We start from the raw sequence: 26,086 nt of genomic DNA, 5'->3' as shown, positions 1-26,086 counted from the left end.
TTATTTAGTTAATTAGTGAACCTAAAAATAAATCTGAAATGCTTGAATTTTATAACCTTTCTGTGGCTTTCCTCATATACATTTACGTATTTTATACTAGGTATTAATGCTGAACACTCAATTTAAATCAAAGAGTTCTTATAACCTTTTTATAATAAACTTACCCAAAAAATCTTTGAGTTTTAAATGAATGTCCTCTCAAAAGGATTCTGTTTTTATAAGTCTTTTGGTGTACTGAATATTTTTCCAGTTATTCTTTCCAATTATTTGACTTCATTTTTTCCCCACTTACTTGGCTTCTCTACATTCCTTAATTTTGAATTTTATTCTGCATTTCTCTTTATACTTCCTCTTATTCAAATTTACCAATTCATTTTTCCCTAGTATTGATTCAGATGATGACAAAGAGGGAGCAAGTGAAGGGATTTGGAAAATTCTGACTTAGTGAATATAAATAAGTCACTAACTAAAATAACACTCAGATGTATTCAGTTTTTCTTTCTTGTTTGATGACCCTTTAATTCTCTTCTGCTTCGGTTTATTTTTGGTGCTGGGATCAAACCCAGGGCCTCATGCATACTTGCTCTACCACTAAGCTACATCCCCAGTCTCGGTTTCTATACTTTGCCCTTTCATTAGGAACTTGTAGATAGTTACTACACATACAAAAGGTTTGATGTGCCTTGTCTAGGAAGGATCCATATAGCTTCACATTCACCAAGTCTCAGAATGAATAGACAGAAATACAAACAACTTTCAGTTTAACACTGGGAGCCCACCTAGGAGTAGAACCAGGAGATAACCAGCAGCATTTCCCTAGCCACCTGATGGCAAGAGTTTGCAGGCTCAGGTTTTTTTTTATGTCTTGTTTCCACAGTGGCTTGTATTTCCAGTGAGTCTTTAATCCTCTTTTCAACTAATTTACAGAAGGTAGAAAAAAATAATCATTTCTCCAGTTAATGAAATCACTTGCTAATATCTTATAATTAAACCTAAGACTGAGGACATCATTTGTGCTCTCTTCCATCAACAGAAATAATACCCCCTAAAATTACAGTCTCCTCTGTTTGGGCCACTTAGGCTACCTTCATTCATATCTTTCAGCTTTCACACTTGATGAGGATTGATTTGCAAGTGGCAATAAGAGGACAAATGAGTAAAAAAAGGAGAGCAATAAATGGAAAATTTACTAGCAAGGCACCAAAAACAAACAGAACAATCTAACTCATTCTGATAATGCTAACTTTTTGTTAAAACTGTCAACTAAATGTTTGAATTTGCAATGTATTTTTTCATTAACCATGTTAAAATGGGTAATGCATAACTGAGAAAATATTATTTGGTTTTCTTTTCTCCAACTGAATTTATAAGATTTCAATCTTATGAAAATATTGAATTTTAGAATCATAAATAATTAATGCTTGGATTTTCTAGGGGTAAACAATGATTAATTGAACTGTTCTTCAAAAGGAACACTCTAAAGTGTGAATGGAGAACTACTAGATGATTTAAATGTCCTACAAAAGAATCACTTCATTTAGACTTTCAAAATGATTGTTTTATTTCATACCCAGTAGTGGTTATTTCACTGTTTGAGAAGCTTAAGAGTTTTCCTTTGTTTGGGAAAACTTACTCCTGAATTTAAGAAGAGACCACAGCATTTTGGAAAACAGTACAGAGATTCCTCAAAAATTAAAAATAGATCTGCCTCATTATCTAGCAATACCAATCCTGGGTACATATCCAAAGAACATAAAATCAGTCTGTTGAAGAGACATCTACACTCTCATATTTACTGCAGCATTATTCACAATAGCCATGAATTGAAACAACTTAAGCATTATGGATGAATGGATAATAAAAATGTGGGATATTCAATGGAACACTATTTGACCATAAAAAGAAGGCAATCTTACCATTTGTGACAACATGGGTGAACCTGGAAGACATTAGGTTAGGTGAAGTAAGCCTGGCGTAGTAAGACACATACTGTATGATCTCATTTATGTGGAATCTAAAAAAGTTGATCTCATAGGAGCAGAGAGCAGAACAGTGGCTAACAAAGACTGGGGAGGGAGAAGAGTTGATGGGTCCAGAATTGCGGTTAGATGAGAGGAATAGGGATGGGGATATAGCTCAGTAGCACAGTGCTTACCTAGCAATGTGTGTAGCACTGGATTTGATCCCCAGCATCCAGCATCAAAAAAAAAAAAAAAAAAGGTGAGGGGATGGGTTCTAGTTGTTCTATTGCATATTAGGGTGATTTATGGTTGGACAACAGTACATATTTCAAAACAGATGGAAGAGGGTATTTTGATGTTCTTACCACAAAGAAGTGACAAGTGAGGTGTATCAGTATACACTAGTTGCTCTGATTTGAACATTACACAATGTATACAAATACTGCAAAATTACACTGGACCCCATAAACATGTACAATTATTATGTGTCAATTATAATTTTTTAAAAGGAAGATTTAAAAATAGCAGATTTGGATATGACAAATTTAGGGCTGCCTCCATTAATAGGTCAGACCATGTTTTGGTTACTATTAATAATTATTGAGCCAGAATTTTCAGAACCAAGGATTGAGTATTTCACATATACCTGATTCCCTACCAAATTCAATGCCTCAATAATATACAGATATTACACTACTTTTTGTCAGCCCAGTGTCTATTATGCTCACAGACGCTATGAGTTGGGCATTCACACAGGATACAGAATAGATGGCTTGTCTGGACTTCATCTGGTAAAAGTGGAAGGCTGGGAGGGGGAAGGGTCACTCCTTCACTCACAAGTCTGATGCTTGCACCAAATTACCTGATGACTAGGATTGCTTACCCAAGCAATTTTGGGTGGCCTCTCTATGGGGTTCCTCACAGGATGGCAGTTTTTGACTACTTGGATTCTTACATGGATTTGACAAGAAGGTGGAAGCTATGTGGTCTGCTGTTGTTGTTATTCTTTTTAGATATACATAATATTAGAGCATATTTTGAATATTATACATACATGGATCCTCATTAGGATCCCATTCTTGTGGTTGTACATGATGTGCAGTTACACTGGTCATGTATTTATATATGAACACAGGAAAATTATGTCTGATTCATTCTACTTTCTTTCCTAATCCCATCCCCCCTTCCCTTCATTCCCCTTTGTCTAATCCAATGAACTTCTATTCTTTCCTCCCCTGTTGACCCAATTATCCCACCCCTAGGTATATACCCAAAGGATTTAAAATCTGCATACTGGGCTGGGGCTGTAGCTCAGTGGCAGAGTGCTTGCCTAACACATGTGAGGCACAGGGTTCAATGCTTAGCACCACATAAAAAAAATAAAATAAAGGCATGATGTCCATCTACAACTACAAAAAAATGTTTTTTAAATCAGCAGACTATAGTATGCAGCCACATCAATGTTTATAGCAGCTCAATTTACATTAGCAAAGCTATGTGGTCTTTTGTGATTCAGCCTTGGAAGTCATACAGCTGTTCAGGGCCCTGGGTTCAATCCCCAATACCACACACACAAAAACAGTCACATAGCTGGCTCACTCCTGCCACATCTGATTGGTGTAACAGCCGCAGCCCACCCAGATTCCAGAAAAAGAGAATTAGACTCCCCCACTGATAGATGAGTGCCAAGGTAACACTATAAAAAAGCATTGTCATGACCATATTTGGAAAATGCAGTCTTCTCTAAGATGTTGACAAGGAGCTGCAGAAGATGATTTACTGCTTAAATTATATTTCAAAGTACTCTTCTAATGCCTTAATTTGTTTCTTCTGGGGTCAATGTTTGTCCGTTTGTCTTAGTTTCTTTCTCATAGTAGCTTCCCTTGGATGTCTGGTGATCCTTAGTTGTTCAGTCAGGTTTGGCAGTGAAGTAGCCTAAAAATTGGCTGGAAGCCCTGTAGGGCTTTAGGAGGAGTGCACTCTCCAAATAAGATCATATGGGTTTTTTTCAGTGGCCCCTAATATCACAATAGCTTCCTGATTCTTCTTAAATAATTTGTTGGGGGACTGGGGTTGTGGCTCAGCAGTAGAGCACTCACCTAGCACGTGCAATGTCCTGGGTTTGATCTTCAGCACCACATAAAAATAAATAAATAAAACAAAGGTATTGTGTCCAATTACAACTAAAGTAATAATAATAATAATAATAATAATAATAATAATAATAATAATAATAATAATTTGTTGAGTGTCTTTAGAGAAGAACCCCCTTTTGTCCTTTGCCTTGCTTAGGCAGGTAACTGCCTGCCACTAACGTTCTCAAGGTAAAGGTAGAGCTTGGCCCTTCTGTTTGCAGACTTCCAGTTCATTCTCCTCTTTACACCCAGCAAGCTCTACTTGCTACTCCTGCCCTCTGCATTGCTGAGGTGGAAGCCCTTTCTGGACTCTGCTATACTTGCTCAGCAGCCTCTTCAGCCACAGTATCTTCTAAGTGTGTTCCAGACCTGAGCTGTCCAATACAGGAGCCAGTAAACATTAAAGGAAATTTAAATACTCAAGTTTGGTTGAGACAGGATATTATGTTGCCTAGGGTAGCCTCGAGCTCCTGAGCTCAAGCAACCCTCCGGCCTCAGCCTCCCAAATACCTGGGACTACAGATGCATGCCACCATGCCCAGTTGAATATTAAATTTTATTACTGTATTAATGATAAATTCCCCAAGTGTAATAACTATGTTAGGAGACTACTCTTATGCTCAGGATATACCGAATTAAGTATGTAAGGATAAAGAGGCATGATGTGTACAACTTACTCTTAAACGGTTTGGCAAAAAAAGCTAATGTGTGTAAGAGAGAAGAAAGAGAAAGATACTGGGATATAGATGGGTGGAGAGGGGAGACAGAAAGCAAATATGTCCAAGTAACTGGTGAAACTAGGTGCTAGAAAGAAGGTGTTAAGTGTACTATTTTTGTAATTTTTCTTAAGGTTTGAATTTTTTCAAATAAAGGTATTTTGGGGGGTGGGCACCAAAAACAACCTAAATGTTGAAAAATATTGAAACAGTAAAATAAATTTTAATATTGTATATTTACATGGGGAAATATGCACTCATTAAAAAGAATGTTTGAAAAACCATCTTCTAAAAAGATCCCCCTAGAACTACAGCTATTCTAAACAAGAAAAAAACCTACTATAGCCATTCTATTATAAAAATTTTTTAAAATATCATACAAGGCATGTTACCCTATACAGATCTTTTAAAGGGGGTCTAACACCCACAGTTCCTTTCATGTATTGATTTTTGTTCTTCTGATAGGAAAAGATGGTACAAGGTAATCATAACAGGATTTTTAATTAAAGTAAGTGAAGGCTATAGAATCCTTCTCTGAAAAATAGCAGTGTGTCTGTTCTGAGGAAAAATGAGTAACATCCACTAATCCCTTGATTGTTTCTCTTCAGAAATCCTGTTTGTTTGCTCTTTTGATATCTCCATAAGCAGACAAGTGAGAAACCTGTCTCTCTCTCTATACCAAATAAAGCCAAAGTAAGTTGTGAATGAATTTCACTATGGGCCCAGAAGTTGTGCCCTCTCCTTGGACAACCCCTCTGTTATTGTCCCAATCACTGAGTTCTATGTAGTGTAAGACCCAGGATTCCTCAGAAATTTGAAGATCCATTAGCACAATACCTAGAACATTGTAGGTATTCAATAATATTTTCTGATTGCAACTGAAAATTAAAACATGTAGTAAGTTTTAAGTATAAACTTACCATAGCAAATAAGAGTCAGGGGCTCAAGATAAAATGCCGCAGTCTGGCTGGGCACAATCAGGAGCCACTTGTCAAAAGAAACTAACTTTATTTTTAGAACCACACACACCAAACAAAACAGCCTCTCAGGAAAAACCCTCAGAGCCTCAACTGCCACCACCGGCTTCCCACAAGCCTCTCTCTCCCCCACAAGCTTCTCCCCACCTCCCACAATCCTCCTGCTCTTGAGGCCGATTGGCTGGGTCACGTGGTTGGAGCCAAAAAAGTCCCCCACTGAGCAGCTCTGTGGTCTGAAAGGGCAGGGAAACAGCCCAATGAGCATCACCGCAGAGGAGCCAATCAGCTAGATGTTGCTGGGGCCGCTGTGAGCCAATCATCAGCCGGCAGCTGGAAGTTTGCTGGCAGCTAGAAGTTTGCTGGGGCCCCCTCGGCTGTGGCTCTCAACAATAAAATTTGCTATGAATGGTAAATTCCATTTATAGATCAACTTCATTCTATGTATTTGTTGAAGGCTATTCCAATCCTTAAAGTTAGGAGAAGAGCAAAAGAGAGACAGGCCAGAAAGCAGAAAGATGATGCATGGATATACATAGAACCCATATCACAGAGTTATGACCACCTAGAGTCCATGATTAACTACTACTATATAGCAAAAAGCCACAACACATCTACATCAACTGAAACCTAGTAGGCAGTTAAAGATCTAGTCCTCACAGTAAATTGGTGAGTTATAGGATGCCTTGTTGTCATGGAAGCAGAATAGTCAGGTAAAGGTCACACTGTACCCATCTATGAGGTTTATTGAGGCCAAATGTTTTTAGTTAACCATGTCAGTGAATAAAGGGAGTCCAAAGCCAGTCATGCTCATAGCACGAATGTGCTGAAACTGCTATAATTCTTGGAAAATGATCACTTTGTACAGCTGAGACCTTCAGCCAGCAAACTTGAAGAAAATTAATATTCAAGGTTAAGAGCTCCCCACCCAGCTTTTATTCTTAGCAGGAAGTAGATTTTATCTAGGAAATGCTGTGTCACTACTGATCAATTCATAACCAACATTTACTGAGCACCTACCTTGTGCCATTCATTGTGCTACATGCTCTCAATCTCATCAATGCAACAATTCTGATTAAGTACTATTTTGTAGATCAATTTATTTCTAAATTAATCAATTAATTTCTATTTTGTAGATCAGAGTACTGAAGCATAGTGGGACAAAGTGATTTGCCCAAACACACTGCTGGTAGGCATCTGAGATTAAGACCTGAATATCAGTCTGCATATACTGCTTCTCATATTCCTAGAGACAAGAAGGGAGACTAACAAGTAGTGGTCTTCAGAATAAGAAGAACTGTTTCAATGTAAATAAAAGCAGTACATATCAATCTGATGGTCCTGAAATGTTAAAATGTGTAAAAGGTGTTAGATCATGTCATTTCCTGATTGTCTAACTGAACAAATTTAGACCAAACAAAACCATAATGGAGATATTTGCTATAAAGAACTGCTTTGGGGGCAATAGTATATTATGTTGAAGTGAAAAAAAGCATAGGTTCAAAAGCTCAATCTACCTGTATTAGAACCATGATTTTGCCTCCAAGTTTGCTTAGATAAGAAGTTTAAACCCTTTAAGTAAGCTTTAGTTTCTTCGTCCAAAAAATGCAAACATCTACTTCATATGGATGCTGTGAAAATTACAACTAGACCTATCTACTATTGTGTCTGACAGAGAGTGCTACACAAACATAAGTTTGTTTGACCTCCTGGAAAGAATAAATTCTGGTTTCCTTTGGAAGAGGAGACCAAAATGTTATGTCAACAACTAGCTGATGGTTAGGACATAACCATCATTATTCAGGGTTTCTACTTTATCCTGCATAACACTGGGGAGGTTCCAGATGAGCTTTAAGCTCAAACTTCTACTGAATGAATGTAAGAAGATAAATTTTGGTTTGGGTCTCTATGATTACAGTTATTTATATTATCCTATATCAACCTTGCCTACTAAATTATAAGATAATTTGGAGAGAAGTGCTAGGAGTAAGCAGTCAAGGAAACAACGTGGAAATCAAGAAAAATTGCGTACACATTTACATTTTGTTCTTTGTATATTCTTCATCTAGAAGGGCTCCAACAACACTTGGACAAAGGACAATTGACACAAAGGACACCTCACATATTTCCAGAAACCACCACTATTTCAAAAACCTTTAAGGTAGCAGTAGGGACAGCAGAAAAATACCATAAAATCACAGGATTCACAAAATTTGGCTAGCACATATAAATTTCTGTATTTGTCTCAGCTTCCCATTTACTTCTGAGCTCCTCAAAGGCGATGACTGTGCCTTGGCAATTTCCCAGTGCTTCTCTGTTTCTTTTTCATTCCAAATCCAGAACATTCAAGTAATGCTACAGACTCCATAATGACTTGTTAACCTTTAGCATCTCGGATCTACCTCCTAAAGTGGTTCATAACTCTTGGGCTTGGGCAAAACCATTGGCTAGCATCTAATCCTAGACAATTAAATAGGAGAAAACAAAGAATTCCTCAAGCTCAAACAGTGCCCAGTAAGCATCCAAATTTTTTCTATTTTCCAATGTGTTTTAGCCATCATTTTCACAATTTTATTTCAACCACTTAGAAAACTGACCACAAACACCTTCAAAGTCTGTTAACATTCTTTTTCTCCCTTTCTCTTTTAGATAATTCTAAATGGAAAAGATAAAAATTGAACAAATTCATGAAGGAAATAGCTATACTTCAGGATGTGGGAACACTTGGCAAATGGTAACAATGCAATTGTTAGTTCTTTCCTCAAATTTTGTGCACACACTGCATCCAATCTATCACCTAACTGGTCAGCTATAAGGTAAGATGACCAGGGGGACAAAAACCTGACTCTACCACCCTATTATATGAGAACAATTTTCAACTGCTCAGAACTTCAGTTTCCTAATTTATAAAATGGACATGGCTGTCATGAGAATTAAATAATACCAGATTTTATACCAAGTGTTAGTAAATGCTAGTTCAATCTATTGAATATTTTCCAGTTGCCATATAGGAGTCATTTTAATTTCCTTCACAACTGAAGCCAACCTCAGGTCAGAGCAGCAGAAAGACTGAGGTATGTAGGGCAGAGATGAGATCTACCATGTGTAAAGAAGAAGTAGTACCACATCCAGGAAGGGAAGTTTCTAGAGAATAAGAGACACTGTGAAGCAAGCAACTTCCTCCCAGAAGGATTTACTATAAAAAAATACATTCATTTCAGCACAATATATGACAAGTATGGAATTGTAATGTAGCAATAACCACTTTTCTTTCTATTTAACTGCAGAATCAGGAGAGAAATTAATCTAACTTATACAAAATCCCCAGTCAGGTATCGAGAAATATCTGCTACCAAGCTTAAGAAATATTGTACTCTACTAGAACAGATTCAGGAAAAGTTCAGTCCAAGAAAAGGTTTAGACAGAAGCCTAAGAATGCTCTGGTCTATGAAAATGTTAACAGTTTTTGGAGAAAGATGTAAATTACAAATTTCAAAGAGCTCAACTGTTTTCTGGCCAACAACACATGGGAAAATATTTAACTGCATGATGTGGGAAAATGTTAGAGAGTTGATCATTTATTCCCAACAGTGAGACTATTATGTACTGACCGCCATGCATTAATAAGAGGGAAAGCAACACTGGCATAACTGAAATGTTAAAGCAGAATTCTAGATCAAGTATAAGAATGAAAATAAAATCACAATTACTGGTAAAACCCTTAGGGAAATAATATACTACTATATTAGAACACAAAATATTCAATTAGAGGGAATATAAATATTGACCTGTGTAAATGTAATTGTTTACTATTATTTTATACCATTTGTATGGCAGAAGGTACATTCTCAGAGTTAAGATGAAACAATGACCAGCAGTAGGGCTCTCCTTGACAGATTTGAAGGACACTCACCATGGGTCATAATCAAACCTGGTTCTGCCTGGAAGGGAAATATGGAGTTAAACTAGCCCTCCTTGTCATAAAAGCCAAATAGGCTAACTGGAGAAACTTAAATGCTAGTTTGAATGTCAGTTTACATGAAAAAGGTGAAAAGCTTAGGAACACTAGATAGCCTACCCATAATCCCTATAGCACATTTTTGATAATGTGCTAGTCAATGTGTTCACTGACTAATTTACCAGTATACACAAGGAATTCAGAAAATGATTAAAACCCCAAATTCCAGTTACTAAATGATCAAGGGCAATTTACACACAACAAAAATGAGGACAATAAACCTAAGCAGGAAAAAAAACTTCTAATTTCTACTATACAATTAAAATCATAAAACCTCATTTTGGTAGGGCTGTGGAGAAACTGGTACACTTATACTCTGCTGACAACTTTTTAAATTAAAGTTGTAAAATCTCTCAAAGCTGTACACATGAATTTCACCTTTATGTGTATCCACAATTCACTATTTTTTAGACTTTTACTATAATGTACTAATAAAATAATCTTTTAAAAATGCAAGAAAAAAACTGGATGCCATGGTACATGCCTCTAATCCCAGCAGCTCAGGAGGCTGAGGCAGGAGGATTGAGAATTCAAAGTCAGCCTCAGCAAAAGTGAAGCACTAAGCAACTCAGGGAGAACCTGTCTCTAAGTAAAATATTTTCAAAAGGGCCAGGGATTTGGCTCAGTGGTTAAGTGACCCTGGGTTCAATCCCTGGTAACAAAATAATGCAAAAAACCCACACCCACATTAAGAATACAGTACACCATGATCAAGTGGGTTTCATCCCAGGTACACATCCCAGGAATGGTTCAACATATGCAAATTAACAAATGTATTTCACCACATAGAATTAAGGTAAGGATGAGAATCAAATGATTATCTCAACAGATGCAGAGAAAGCATTTGACAAAGTACAACACTCATTCATGTTTAAAATACCGGAGAAACTACTGACAGAAGGAACTTACCTCAACTGTATAAAGGTTATACATGACAAACCCAAAGCCAACATCATAATGAATGAAGAAAAACTGAAATCATTTCCTTTAAAATCAGGAACAAAGGTGTCCACCCTCACTACTTCTATTTAATATAAGTCTTGAAACTCTAGCCAGAGCAATCAAGCAAGAGAAGGAAATCAAAGGGATACAGATAGGAAAGGAGGAAGTCAAATTATCTGTTTGCTGATGTCATAATTCTGTATGTAGAAGATCCAAGAACTCCAAAAGAAGACTTTTAGAGCTGATAAACAAATTCAGCAAAGTAACAGGTTGCAAAATCACCATACAAAAATCAATAGCTTTCATATACTCCAATAGCAAATCTGTTCAGAAAGAAACCAGGAAAACTATCTGATTCACAATAACCTGAAAAAAAAAAAAAAACACTTGAGAATAAATCTAAGCAAGGAGGAGAAAGATCTACAATGAACACTACAGAACACCAAAGAAAGAAATTGAAGAAGACACAAGAAGATGAAAAGGCCTCCCATGTTCTTCAATAGGCCGAATTAATATTGTCAAAATGGCCATACTAACAAAAAGTATTATATGCAATGCAATTCCCACCAGAATAGCAATAGTCTTCTTCACAGAATTAGAAAAAAAAATAGTCGTAAAATTCATTTGAAAGATTAAAATACCCAGAATAGTCAAAGCATTACTGAATAGCCAAAGCAAGAAAAGCAATGCTGAAGGTGTACAATACCTGATCTCATCTCATACTACAGAGAAACAGTAACAAAAATAGTATGGATTGGCACCAAAACAGACATGAAGACCAATGGAATAAAACAGAAGAGACAGAGACAAAACCACATAGATAACAGTTATTCGATACTCAACAAAGATGCCAAAAACATGTTGGAGAAAAAGTCTATTGAACAAATGGTACTGGGAAAGCTGGATAGCCATATGTAGAAGAATGAAACTAGATCCCTATCTCTCACCCTGCACAAAAGCCAACTCAAAGTGGATCAAAGACCTAGGAATTAGACCAGAAACTTTGCAACTGCTATAAGAAAACATAAACTTAACACTCCAACATATTGGCTCAGGCAGCAAGTTCCTTAACAAGACCCCTAAAGCTCTAGAAATAAAATCAAGAATCAATAAATGGGGCAGCATCAAATTAAAAAGCTTCTGCACCAGAAAAGAAACAAGAGCCCAAAAAATAATATATTAAAAAAAACTTTGCCAGCTACTCCTCCTACAGGTGATTAATATCCAGAATGTACAAAGAACTCAAAAAACTCTATCCCCTCCACCCCCCCAAAACAATCCAATCAATAAATGGGCAAAAGAACTAAATAGACATTTCTCAAAAGAAATACAAATGGGCAACAACTCTGAAAAAAATTGTCAGCCTCTCTAGCAATCAAGGAAATGTAAATCAAAACTACACTGAGATTTCATCTCACTCCAGTCAGAATGGCAATTATCAAAAATACAAATAATAATAAATGCTGGTGAGGATGAGTGGAAAAAGGCACATTCATACATTGCCAATGGTGTAATAATTCCAATTAGTACAAAATCACTTTGGAATGCAGTATGAAGTCCTCAAAAGACTAGAAATGGAACAATCATACGACCCAGCTATCTTTCAGTATTTACCCAAAAGAATTAAAATCAGCATACTACAGGTATGCAGCCACATCAATGTTTATAGCAGCACGATTCACAATAGCCAAGTCATGGAATCAACCCAGATGCCTGATAGATGAATGGATTAAGAAAATGTGGGCTGGGGATGTGGCTCAAGTGGTAGCGCGCTCACCTGGCATGCGCGGGGGCCCTGGGTTTGATCCTCAGCACCACGTAAAAATAAAATAAAGATGTTGTGTCCACCAAAAACTAAAAAATAAATATTAAAAAATTTAAAAAAAGACAATGTGAGATATATATATATAATTTTACCCAGCCATAAAAAAGAATGAAATTATGGCATTTGCTGGTAAATGGATGAAACCGAAGAACATAAGCTAAGTTAAATAAGCCAGACTCAGAAAGCAAAGAATCAGGTTGAATATTTTCTCTCAATATGCAGAAGCTAGAGCAAAATAAGGAAAAAAGCCAGGGGGTGGGAGCCTCATGAAAATAGAAGGGAGATCAGTGGAATAGAGGAAGGGGATAGAGGGGGAGAGAGGAGGGATGGGAAAAAGCAGGAACTGATGAATGAAATTGACTACATTATTTTATGTACATATATAAATAACAGCATAGTGAATTCCATCTTTATGTATATCTATAATGCACAAATAAAAAAAACAATAAATAGAAGAAGGACCCATAGAGTAGAAGAAGGGAACAGGGGGAGGGAGGAGGGAAAGGAAAGAGGAAGTACTAGGGACTGAATGGAGCAAATTATATTCCATGAATATATGATTATGTCACAATGAAACCCTACAATTACATATAACCATAATACACTAATTTTAAAACAATTTTAAAAAAATCTTCCATATGGATTCATGTTGCCAATGTGCATTATACTTGATTTTCTGAATAATTTTTAAAAGCAAAAAAGTCTACTAATTGAAAAACAAACAACAAAAAATAGGCGGCCAGGCTTTTCATTTGACATTCTATTCTAGACAGATACTCCTTAAATAAAAGGATTTGCCCAACTCTGATATGGTATTATTACTAAAGTAGAATAACTGAATGCTTATAAATATAAAGAAAAAGAAAATGCAGTGATATTTTCTGATTCCATCCAGTAATAAAACCAAGTTTCCCCAAATCTTGCCAAGTTCTGATCAATTTCCCAAAAGCTTAATGGGAGGAAAACATCCAGACATCAATGATTCAGTAAGTCTGTTATCTCCCCTTCAAAAGCACACAAAACACAGTCAAGTCCTGCAAAGGCTTTGAAGTCAAGGCTACAATTTCAGATGCCTCAAAAATGCCCTAGAGACTGATACACCAGGTAATCCTTAAAGGTCCAAATGGCCAGTTCTTTGTTTAAATGTAAATACTAATCATGATATCATTAGCCAAATTAGATATCTTTACCCTAAGCAAAATTATTCTGTTCCATTTTAATTCTGAATAGTTGGCTCTGTCTCCAAACCGGTTCCTCTAATTTTTGGCAATGCCTCACAGTTGAAAAATTTCACTGCTTACAGAAAATGTGTGTTGGGTACATAGGTAAAGGTATAAAATAAATACGCTCAGAAACAGAACAAGATTGTGTTTCCTTTTCCTAATACAATCTTTTAAAAAAACTTTTTCATCTTCTCAAGGAACAAAATCACTCTTCTTCCCAGAGGTAATTGGGCTTCAAGGTGAAAAATTACATTTAAAAAAATGGAGACTTTGGAAAGAGCAGTCATTTGGAACCAAAGTCAACTTTTCAGTGGGTATTAGAATCTTCCTTACTTTCAAAAGGGAAACAGAAGGTAGCTGGACCCTTATACTTCAAGAATATAAGAGCAGGGGACCTGACTGCTGCCTTCTAATAGCTAAAGGCACTGAGGTTCACAGAGCCAGTGTGAACAGGGTGGTTAAACAACCTGCTTTCCAGTGATTTTTTATCTGGGAGATGTTATATTAAACATGGGGAAATTATGGAAGTTTAAGCTTATATAACAACTAAATGAAAATGACATGATGTTTAATGGCCTCTATATGGAGTAATTGCCATTTATGGAGTGTCCACTCTGTCTGTGCAGAACAAATGGAGCTGAGGAAGCTGAGAGAGGTTACAAAGAGGTGAGCACCCTCCCTCTGGAAAGAGATGATTTAGGATGAAATAAAAGGAGACAGGAGCAAATAGCTTTAATATAAGTGATGCTGTGCAGAAGTAACTAGGAAATAAAACAAGTGGGAAGTAAATCTGTATGGGGGGATAAAAGTATAAAAGTGGTTAATGAGAGAACCAGAAGTGGATAAAATGAGGCTGAAAGATGAAAAGCAAGTCCAAATGAAAATGTGAATCATTTCCTACCAAGTCATTCAACATACAAAAGGTTCTATCTTTAATTTATGCCACAAAAATCCAAGTTCTCTTTGTTTTGTTAAAAAACAAAACAAAAACAAAAAAACCTCCAGGGCCTCAGGTGTTCTAGACAAGTGCCCTACCACTATGCTACTACACACCTCCCACCCTTTATTTTTTATTTAGAGACAGTGTCTTGCTAAATTGCTGAGGCTGGTAGGGAGCTTAGGATCCTCCTGCCTCAGGCTCTGGAGTTGATGGGATTACAGGTGTGCCTCACCGCACTCAGGCTCCTTATATCACTAAGAGAACCCTCTCCAGCTGTCCTGGGGATTCAACCCAGGGCCTCACACAGGCTAGGCAAGTGCTCTGCCACTGAGCTATATTCCATATTCCCAGTCAAGAGTACATTTAATTCATAGCAGTGACTTAAGGGAAAGACAAAACTCAAATTTATACAAATGTAAAAAGGAACCACCATAACATTAACTGCTATTTGAAGACAATGAATTGGTCCAAAAAGCTAGAGAGGTTTACAGAAGAAATAATGGAACAAGATTTGCAAAAGTGATATGAAAAATAAAAACAATAACTGCTTATTCTGAACATTAAAGTGTGATAATTCTATTGTTCTTCATAATAAATTAACATATATCATCTGAACCCACACTGTCCAATAGAAATAAAATGTGAGCCACATATAATATTTTAAATTTATTAGTAGGTTGGGCTGGGGATGTGGCTCAAGCGGTAGTGTGCTCGCCTGGCATGCGTGCGGCCCGGGTACGATCCTCAGCACCACATACAAACAAAGATGTTGTGTCCGCCAAAAACTAAAAAATAAATATTAAAAAATTCTCTCTCTCTCTCTCTCTCTCTCTCTCTCTTTAAAAAAATTTCTTAGTAGGCCACATTAACATAAAGGAAATAGATGAAATGTTTGTACTTTATTTACATGTTAAATAACATATTCAAAATAGTTCCACTTGCAATCAACATAAAATATGTTGAGATATTTTACCATTTTTAAATTAATTATTTGATATCCAGTGTATATTTTACACTTATAACATTTCCATTTGGAAAGCTAAATTTCTATTAGAAATAACTGATATATATAATTAGCTTCCATAAAACTTAACAACTGATAAAGTAGATTCACATATAAAAGTTGTTCTAAACACTTAAAACTTAACTGAATTAATTATCAATTTTTTTTCAGTGCTAAGGATGGAATCCAGGGCCTCTTGCATGCTAGACAAGTGCTACACCATTTAGCTATATCCCCAGCCCAAATACCAGTTTTAAATTTAACTTAAACCAATTCAGTTTCTCAGCTACCCTAGCCACATTTCAAGTACTCAAGAGGCTCATGGCTGGCAAGTTGTAACTATACCCAACAAAGAAAGTCCAAAGAAATGAAGTAATAATAAATAAAGCTAATAAATAATAAAGCTAACTGCTGGAGACAAAAATTCAAATCTATTTGTTAATAATGGTATATTATGATGTATATCATTATATATATTATATTATATCATTACATATTATTATATATGATATATAAATCTATTTGTAAATATGATAAAACAAAGACAATATAACATGGAGAAAAATAAGATATTAAAAAGAGGGCTGGGTTGTGGCTCAGAGTAAGAGTGCTCGCCTAGCATGTGTGAGGGTTTGATCCTCAGCACCACATAAAAATAAAATAAAGATATTGTGTCCACCTATAACTAAAAAATAATTTTTTAAAAAAAATTTAAATAAAGATTTTAAAAACAAAAGGTAGGGGCTGGGATAGAGTGCTTGCCTCACATGTGTGAGTCACTGGGTTCCATTCTCAGTACCACATATAAATAAATGAATAAAGGTCCATCATCAACTAAAAAATTTTTTTACAAAAAACAAGGTAACTACAGATGCTTATCATTATAGATGGCAAACATGTCATATCATTAAGTATACATGCATTAAACTTACCACATAAAAGAATTGACTCACAAATCTAAACCCAACTTTATAATACATTTATAAACATATTTAAACCAAAATAATTAAAACAGATTGAAAATAAAAGGATAGCAAAGCTGTACCAGGAAATAAACAAAATAAAGGGAACTAGATCTCAACATCAAATAAGGTAGATCCAGGCCCAAAAAGCATTCAATTAGTAAAAGGGCAGCACTCTCTAATGTTAAAGGTGCATCTCACAATGAGGACATGGCAGTCGATAAGCATCAAACACAATATTAATGGTCATAAAACAAAAACTATAAGAAATACATGGAGAGGGCTGGGGTTGTGGTTCAGTGGTAGAGTGTTTGCCTCGAATGTGTGAGGCACTGGGTTCGATCTTCAACATCACATAAAAATAAATAAATAAAATAAAGATATCGTGTCCATCTACAACTAAAATATATTTTTTAGAAAAGAAAGAAATACATGGAGAAATGAAATCATATTGTTAGGAGACTTTGACTTCTCTTATGTTTGACACATGACAAATCATAAAAAGTAAAGGTATATCCGATGAGGTGGTGCACACCTGTAATCCCAGAGACTCAGGAGGCTGAGGCAGAAGGATTGCTAGTTCAAAGCTAGCCTCAGCAAAAGCAAGGTGCTAAGCAACTCAGTGAGACCCCATCTCTAAATAAAATACAAAAAATAGGGCTTGTAATGTGGCTTAGTGGTTGAGTGTCCCTGAGTTCAATCCCCAGTACCCTCCCCCCAAAAAGTAAAGGTATATAAAACCTAAACAACATAATTAATATGGTAGATTTAATAAAATAAATACTATAATCTGAGAAGAGAACATTATATTTTTGCTGCCCAAAGAACATTCACAGGAAATGACCATATGCAGGACTACAAAGTGAACATCAATAATTCACCAATTGTTTTCTGATAACAATGCAACCAAATTAAACAATTAAAATACAGAATGCACATCCACTGGAAATTTTAACACTCAAACAACCCTTATAGTTGACATAATAGATATCTGAAGATGCAGAAGAGTTGGGGGAAAATCATCAAATGCACACATTAGCTGCTAAAGCAGTGATCAGAGGAATAACTGTAACTTTAAGTACTGAAGTAAACAGAAAAGAAACTATCCATTGTTTTTAAAAAAGAACAAAATAAACCTGAGGCAATCAGAGGGAAACAATAAAGGCAAAGAAGATATTAATGAACTAGAAAACAACAGTCATAATAAAGCTAAGAAATAAATTCAATCAAATAAACTATCAGAAGACATTCATGAACTAGAAAACAACAGTCATAATAAAGCTAAGAAATAAATTCAATCAAATAAACTATCAACTAACCTCATCAAGAAGTGGGTAGGGAGAATAAGTACAAAATTATGAAACAAAGAGGAAATGCCCACAGGAAAATTTAAGGCTGTTAAAAAAAAACCCTACTATCTCAGCTATCCACATTGACTTAGAACCTTCCATGACTATGATAATTTTCTAGAAGCAAAGTATCAAAACAGACTCTAGAAGGAACAAAAAACCTATACAGATCAATACCAGAGAATAGAGAAAGTTGTCAAAGAGCACACTGAGCTTAAAAGGTTTCATACAGATACTCTACCAAATCTTTAAAGAATATATTATTCAAATAAAAAAACATAACTCATAAATTGGTGTTAGTATAGAAAAAGAAAAAAAATATTTTTCTGAACTGAGTGTAGCTTTGATAAGGAAACCTAAAAGCCTGCACTTAAACACAATATCTACAGACAATGGATATCAATATAATGAACACAGGATGAATAGTTCATCAAACCACTCTACTTCTGTAAATGTTTACAACTTTATATAATAAAAAGGTAAAATATAGAAACACTTAAGGAGAAAAAATTTCTAAAAAGAAAATGCCAGATACCATTTTTCACCTATCAAAAGTTTAACAACAATGTAATAAAAGTATTTAAAAAATAGGCACTCTCAGAAACTTCTAGTGAGAGGGTAAATGGGCAACCTTTATGGAAAGCAAGTGGACAGTGTTTATCAAAATTATAAATGAACATCCCCATGTTTAGGTATTTGTCCTATATAAAACCCAGACATGCATGAAATTCCAATGTACATGATAATTCATTGTAGCACTGGTTGTCATAGCAAAGACTGGAAACAATCTACTAGCCATCAATAGGGAGTTGGCTAATTATACTACACCCATATATATAAGCAAGATCTCAGAAGCCATAAAAAAGAAAAAGGAAATTCTATTGGTGCGTATGTGGAAATTTCTCTAATGTATTAAGTTTAAAATACAAGATTCAAAGGTATAAGCTGTCAAGTGTGGTGGCGCACACCTGTAATCCTAGTGGATTAGGAGGTAAGGCAGGAGGATTTCAGGTTTGAAGCCAGCCTTACTCAGCAACTTGGCAAGGCTGTAAGCAACCTAGTGAGACCCTGTCTCAAAACAAAAAATAAAAAGAGTTGGTGATGTGGCTCAGTGAGTAAGCACCTTGGTATTAAAAAAAAAAAAAAAGTATAAGCTACCATTTATGCGAAAAAAAAAAGGTGGTTAGTGAACAGAAGTAGGAAGCAGGATTTTCTGCTTATGCCCTTTTACATTTTTTGAAATAGGAACCATGACTGAAATCACAGGTCAAAAAGAAGATTTCATTTGTAAAAATCCAATCCTTCAGAATATACTACTGTATTATCTTTTTAAACTAATTATCCATCTAAAACAATTGCTATTCTTGCTACACTTGCTGGGTGGCAGGCCGTATTTCCAAAAATGAGTTTTGAGTTAAAGAAACTTTTATTATTTTAAAGGGCTTAGAAAAATACTGCACAAAGATGAAAGGGGGACTGTAGATTAGCAAGAAGAGCATCTAGTTAGTACTTTTTAAAGCTTTAGAATGACCTGAGGATTTTCTAAAAACACAATGCCTTGTACCCCACTCCCAGACCACTGACATCAGAAATTCCTGGTGTGAGGCCCTGCTCTAAAAACAAACAAACAACAACAACAACAAAAAACACTGATCTCAATGTTTTAAAACACTGCATCTCAACAAAGAACTACCCAGGCGACTCTTAGGTAGGTCTCCTAGCGGATATTTAGTAATGATGTGCTGCATGTTTTGTTGTCAAAACTTGGGGTGGGAGGCATCTAGTAGGTAGAGGTGAGGAATGTGGCTAAACCTCTCACAATGCACAGGACAGTCCCCCACAACAATGAGTTTGCCTAGAACATCAAGAGTACTCAGGTTGTGAACCTCAGCTTTAAAATAAAATCACTCTAATTTACATGAATATCACTGAAATATGCACAGAACAGCATAATAAATGGAATAGAAGGATGCATACCAAATTACTAGTAGTGCTGTCTCTGGCAGGATATTAGTGGGGTTGATTAAAGGGGCCTTTGGCTTTACTCACAATTTTTATGACTTAAAAAAAAAGACTAATATACAATAAATCTTAAAAGTTAGTTATACAAAAAATTTAAATGACATAAAATCACTGCTTCTGAAGTAAACACCATTTTTCAGTCCACACTCTTAAACATAGGAAATAATCTCCTTATTTACTAATGTGCAATACATTAAAATAAGAAAGCTCTTTCAGTGGCCATAGAAACTACAATTTATTTGTTGATATGATTATAACAAATACTGTAAACAAAAATTCTGTGCACATCCTTTCTATGGTCCCTGTCTAGTTACTCTAGCCAAAGCTTATGTCCCATTTATCTATAAACTACTCAAGGAAAACAACATAAAATTCACAAACTAGAAACCTATGGACCAGTGCAATCCATCCACTTTGTTTACATGAAAGGTCTTTTAAAATATAAACCAAATGGGTGCCAATCAGCTGCCCTTTTTGGAGCCAGCCATAAACCAGGAGTTTGCCACAGTCCCCACCTGGCTGGTTTAATTCATTCACCTGTTGTTCCCCATCTGGTCCTATAAGCATTTGAGTTGGCCCTCTCCTGCAGTTTTCTTCAATCACACAGGGGGAGAAGACCTCTCATTACTCCTCTCCCTATCCTGACATCCATTCTGAATGATTAATCTCCCCCAATCCCTTGTCAAAACAGAACTTCTATCAAGAGACAAAACTAAGAGAAAAGTAGAAGTAGAGATGGACTTTTTAATGACAACTCCCTTCTTTTAGTTGTCATGTCATTAAAGCTCAATGCCACCTGATTTGTCTCTGGGTGTTACAAACAAGGTTTGTAGTTTCTAGAAAAATTCACTACAATTATATATAGCACTTCTGTGAGTGTCCTTATATGGTAAAGACTTAAATTATTTTGCTTCTCTCAAGATCCTAGATGAGTGAATCCCTCTACCCCTTCAAAATAGGTCAGAAGACTTTAACAGGTAAATCAAAAGATTTTTGCAATTTTCTCTTAAAAAGCTCACCCCTTTTTCTTGAAATTTCAATCACATGGTTTTGGAGCTGAGCTTTAGAGATTATCTGATACAATCTACATGTTTTATTAATGAGGAAAATGGACCCCAGTGAGATTCAGTCACTTAGCTAAGGCCATACTCTGAGTTAGTGGCAGAGCCAGAATTAAAATATTCATTCCCAGGGCTGGGGATATAGCTCAGTTGATAGAGTGCCTGCCTCACATGCACAAGGCCCTGGGTTCAATCCTCAGCACCACAAAAAAAAAAAAAAAATCATTTCCAGAAACTGGCCCTATAGGTTTTCCACTATAACAGTATCCCCCATTGTGGTTTACCTACTCAAATAACATTCTTGCCAAAACACCTATTAACAGGGGTATATAGTAACTGCCACAGAAAATAACAGAAAATTCAGCCACACTTTTAAAGCTAGCACAAACTCTGAGGGTGGGAGGAATTGGGATTTAATTCCAGGTTCCTTTTATTGTGAACTAACATGTCCCAGTTTACCCAACCAAAAGGTTGATACCTTCAGAATAATCTTCTCTAAACCATAAATTAGAGATGGAAAGCATGCCTATTTATTAGCAACAGCAACTCTGAAGTCGGGACCTGCCTCCAATCTCTAAAATTCTACAAGTAACCTCAGATGGTAAAGTCCGACTATTGAAAAGCTTTGGGGAGTGAAGTTAAGATGCAAAGATCAACATCTCACTGAATTTTGACTTTCATCATGGGTCTGTGGCAAATAGGTTTCTAAAAATTTAATTTGTTCTCAAATGCAAACTATTCCTCCCTTCCTATCCCATCTTGTTAAAGTATAGACACCACATTTGGCACATTCCAGATGTTTCTGGAATGTTCTACCTACTCTGTACTTTAGTTTTTATGCCCTACACAATCCCTTGACATTTACATAAAATTCATTAAATGAACAGACACCCCATTATTTTCCCTTGTGTGCTTAGAACATCTTTGCTGCTTGATTTTATTTTCCTTTAGAGATGTCAAGCTCCATTCTGTTACCTGGCTGCACACTTTTGTTTTACTTTCAGGTGTTGCACAACTGCTTTTAGCTGCGGTTGGAATGGCACCCTCTGGGGAAACATGATCCAGTTAACAGAAGGTGGTGGAATCTATTTCCTTCTCAGCTAGGCCTAAGGCAGGATGGGGACCCAGTCGTCTTTGCTCCCCCTTAATCCATGGAAGGCGCAAACCAGCGCAGTTGATGGGGGAAGGTGGATGAAACTACAAGGGAAAGGAGCTATGAAAGGTGCTGAAACCAAGGCCAGAGTTGTCATAGATCATGCTTTGACACTAGGAACCCACAAGTCGGCTCTTTCCCAGCATCAAGGAATTTACAGTCCAGGCCTTTGACTGCTCTAATATAACATGATGGAGACTACAGTTTGAGTCCTCCCGCTCTGGCTACACAGCAACTCCTCAGAGCAGAAAAAGAACAAAATGCCATTGCATAATTTATTCAACCTCAAGGTGTTTCTAAACAGCTCTTACCTACAACAAAATCTAAAATTAAAAACATTTAAAAGTCGCACACATTTCGTTCTGAAGTTTTATGAGCGGTAAGGTTTGTGTCACATAGATTTAAAGCTAATGGTGGCAGGTTTGGGGAGCCCCCCCCCCTTGGAATGAGAGTCCTTGGACGCGGTTTCTGTGTCTCCGGGTTGGCCCTCGCTGGTGTGAGGGTGCCAGGCCCTACCCCTCCATGCCCCGAAATCCGAGCCTGGAGGAGAGCTCATGGGCATCCCCTAGCCCCGCCCGCGGTTCCCACGGACTTTGCCCAAAGGCTGCGGAGACCCGGGAGGCTGGCCGGGATGGTGGCGCCCTCACATCCCGGGACCGTGGGGTCCTGTGGCCCCGCACTCACCAAAGTCCAGGAACTGTTTGATGGAGAGCGGCGATGGCGAGAAGCGCGAGTAGCGCTCGATCTGCTTCGGCACCGGCTGCTTCAACAGCCACTGGAACAGCCGCATCCTCACCAGAGCAGCGCACAGACCAGCTGGGACTTCCTAACCGCCGCAAGGACGGGTACAGCTGAGCCGCGCAGATCCGGCAGGTTCGCCAGGGGCACACCTCGGCCTCTCAGCCTCGGAACCGCGGGTTGCAGCCGCCGCAGCAGCAGCAACAGCAGCTCTCGGGCCGCAGACGGGCGCCCGCGGCTTCTCTAGGTCCCGCCCTCCTGGGCGGAGCCGGGCGCCGCACGTACACGACGCGCGAGGGGTGCGGGGGCGCGAGGGGCACGCGGCCGCACGCGCGCTCCCCTGATTGGCCGCCGCTACCGAACAAGCTCTTAAAAGCCTGAGTGAGGCACCCACACCTCTTTCTCTAGCAGGTGGGATTCAACCTGGTCTGGCAAATGTCTCCGTTTCTGTCCCTGCCCCTGGCCAACTCCTCCGAGGCCGAACTGTAGCCAAGGTGCTAGGGGACAAGGAGGACTTAGGGAGCTCACGCCCTAAACACGACTCAAGGCCTTTCTCAGCCCAAGGTGCCTCTTCCGGGAGGCCTTCCCAGGATGGAATGACTGTTGCACTTTACAGTACTTGTTGCATCTTTATATTTTGGTTTTCATGTTCTGTTTATCACTTAATTATAATGGCTGTTTCATGCCCTCCCGCACTATTATTACCTTTGAACAGAATTAAATGTAAGCTCACAGTTTCTGGTTCACGTCTTCGCCCCACCATTGGTCAGAATTAATTGTAATGTCACTGACTCCCTTGTTTCATGGTCTCTGACGCCCCACCCCCACCCCAACACCTTGGGACAGGATTGTTAGGTCACTGACTCTTTCGTGGCCCTGCACCCCTCATTCCCACCTGGGCCAACATCTTTAGATGACATTGTTAGGTCACTGCTTCTGTTTCATGCCCCCCCACACTACCATCATTAGATGTAATGCATTGTAAGGTCACTAACAGTTTCATGCCTTCCTGCCCCCCACTCCCAACCCCACTGGACAGAATTAATTGTAGTCACTGGTTCTGTTTCATGCCCCCTGCCACCACTAGTACTGTTGGAAAACACCAAATGTAAGGTCACTTACACTTTCTTTCATACCCTCTTACCACCTTAGGACACTGACTTGTTTTTGTTTCATCACCACCATATACTACCATTTTTGGACAGGAGCTTATGCTTACACCGTGTTGGATATTGTTTGATAAGAGTGAACTTGAGTGGCTGGGGTTATGGCTCAGTGGTAAAGCGCTCGACTAGCACGTGTGAGGCACTGGGTTTGATCCTCAGCACCACATAAAAATAAATTAAAAAAAAAGGCATTGTGTTCATCTACAACTAAAAAAATTTTTAGGAAAAAAGAGTGAACTTGAACTCACAGCTCTGTATATGAAATCATTATTTGCTAATATGAATGCATGAAATATTGCTTGCTTAAACCATTTCCACCAAAACTTAGTTTAATTTTTGGTAATGTGAAGCATCAACTAAAGTGAAAGGTAGAATGTTCATTAAAGAATGATAAAATGAAACTAGAAACCACTCCTTTGGTCTGATTGGGCTGGTTTTCTCACAGAGTAAGATTTTCAGAGCTGGGGTTGTGGCTCAGTGGTAGAGCATTTGCCTAGCACATGTGAGACCCTGGGTTCAATTCTCAGCATCACATAAAAAATAAATGAATAAAACTATGAAAAAAAGTTACCTCATTTAAAAAGGAAGATTATTAGTGTATAGCTATTTAGCTTTTGTGACTTCATTGGGTGTTTATGCACCTAATTCTTTGCTTCATAATATAATTGCATCTTACTCCCTTTAAGAAAAGTTACACATTGAAAGACATCCAAGGGTCTTCCCACATTTCTAGATTCTCATGTACAACTTGGTCATCTTGGTGGTGGTATGTGTACTACTACTCTGTCTCTTACATTCACAACAAAGCCTAAAAAAACATACTAACAATCTTTTCACCTGGCAATTTTATCAGCACAGGTAAGCACTCCAGTCGGTGTGCATGGGCAGACAAAAAGACGACCATGGCCTGTGGTTCTTCTAGTGATTGTCTCAGGTGCTACCTGCAGGTGGAATGTAATTGGTAGTAGTTATGGTAGTCAGTAAGCAGGGAGAAGTTGGATATTGATGGATAAGAAGGTTTCCCCAGGGCTGGGATTGTGGGTCAGTGGTAGAGCGCTTGCCTAGCACATGGGAGGCCCTGGGTTCAATCCTTATACTACATCAAAATAAATAAGTAAATAAACAAAACAAAAATATTGTGTCCAACTAAAACTAGAGATAAAGTATCTAAAAAAAAAGTCTCCCAAACCTAAGACGTTGCTGATCTTCCTAAGCTTGCAAATAAATCACTTGTTTTATGTCTTCCTTTTCCATTGCACAATGCTTCTTTAAATCTATTCTGTTGATTCAGTTATCTGAACCTTCATGTGCCTAACTGTATTTTTGCTTTTCCAGAAGGTGGCAAAGTCCTACAAGTTGGAAACAATATAAAGAACCTGGTAGAATGGAAACTTTGGGGCCAGGGCTCAAATGGCCCAGTCTGAAGCTTAGTTCTATAGCTGTGTGATCTTAGACAAGTCACTTAGCCATTCTGTGTCCCAGTTCTTTTTAAATTTTTTTTAGTTTTAGATGGACACAGTACCTTTATTTTATTTATTTATTTTTATGTTGTACTGAGGAATGAACCCAGTGCCTCACACATGCTAGGCAAGCACTTTACCACTGAGCTACAACCTCAACCCCTGTGTCCCACTTCTTTTAATGTAAGATACAGATATCTCATTTTTCTCCCTGGCATTCAAATGAAATAAATCACATCTAATGTAAACATAAGGTGTACTACCACTTTTGTACAGAAATACATTTTTACCTAATAGTTTCATGATAACTGGCAAAGTCCAGAAGCTAAAGAAGTGGTTTGATTTCAGTGTTGATTGTAGTTATAAAAAAAAGGTCTCTTGAGAGAAATACATCTTGAACTTTTCCCATTTCCTTGGTATGCACTAAGGTCTCCACTC

The 26,086-nt window shown here is 37.4% G+C and overlaps 1 protein-coding gene across 1 annotated transcript in view; it reads right to left on the bottom strand.

Moving 5' to 3' along the window:
• The window catches only part of Pdk3 (pyruvate dehydrogenase kinase 3), a 70,633-nt gene extending 47,378 nt beyond the window's left edge, over positions 1–23,255 (bottom strand). Inside the window, exon 1 of the mRNA XM_027927344.3 lies at positions 22,969–23,255. Coding sequence (XP_027783145.1) covers positions 22,969–23,074 — 106 coding nt within the window. The 5' untranslated portion in view covers positions 23,075–23,255. The remainder of the gene's footprint in view (positions 1–22,968) is intronic.
• Positions 23,256–26,086: the final 2,831 nt, after the last annotated feature.

Source organism: Marmota flaviventris, chromosome X, assembly GCF_047511675.1.
Source record: "Marmota flaviventris isolate mMarFla1 chromosome X, mMarFla1.hap1, whole genome shotgun sequence".
Classification (NCBI taxonomy): Eukaryota; Metazoa; Chordata; class Mammalia; order Rodentia; family Sciuridae; genus Marmota; species Marmota flaviventris.
The sequence above is the reverse complement of the archived record's forward strand: the minus strand, read 5'-3'. Positions and strand labels throughout refer to the sequence as shown.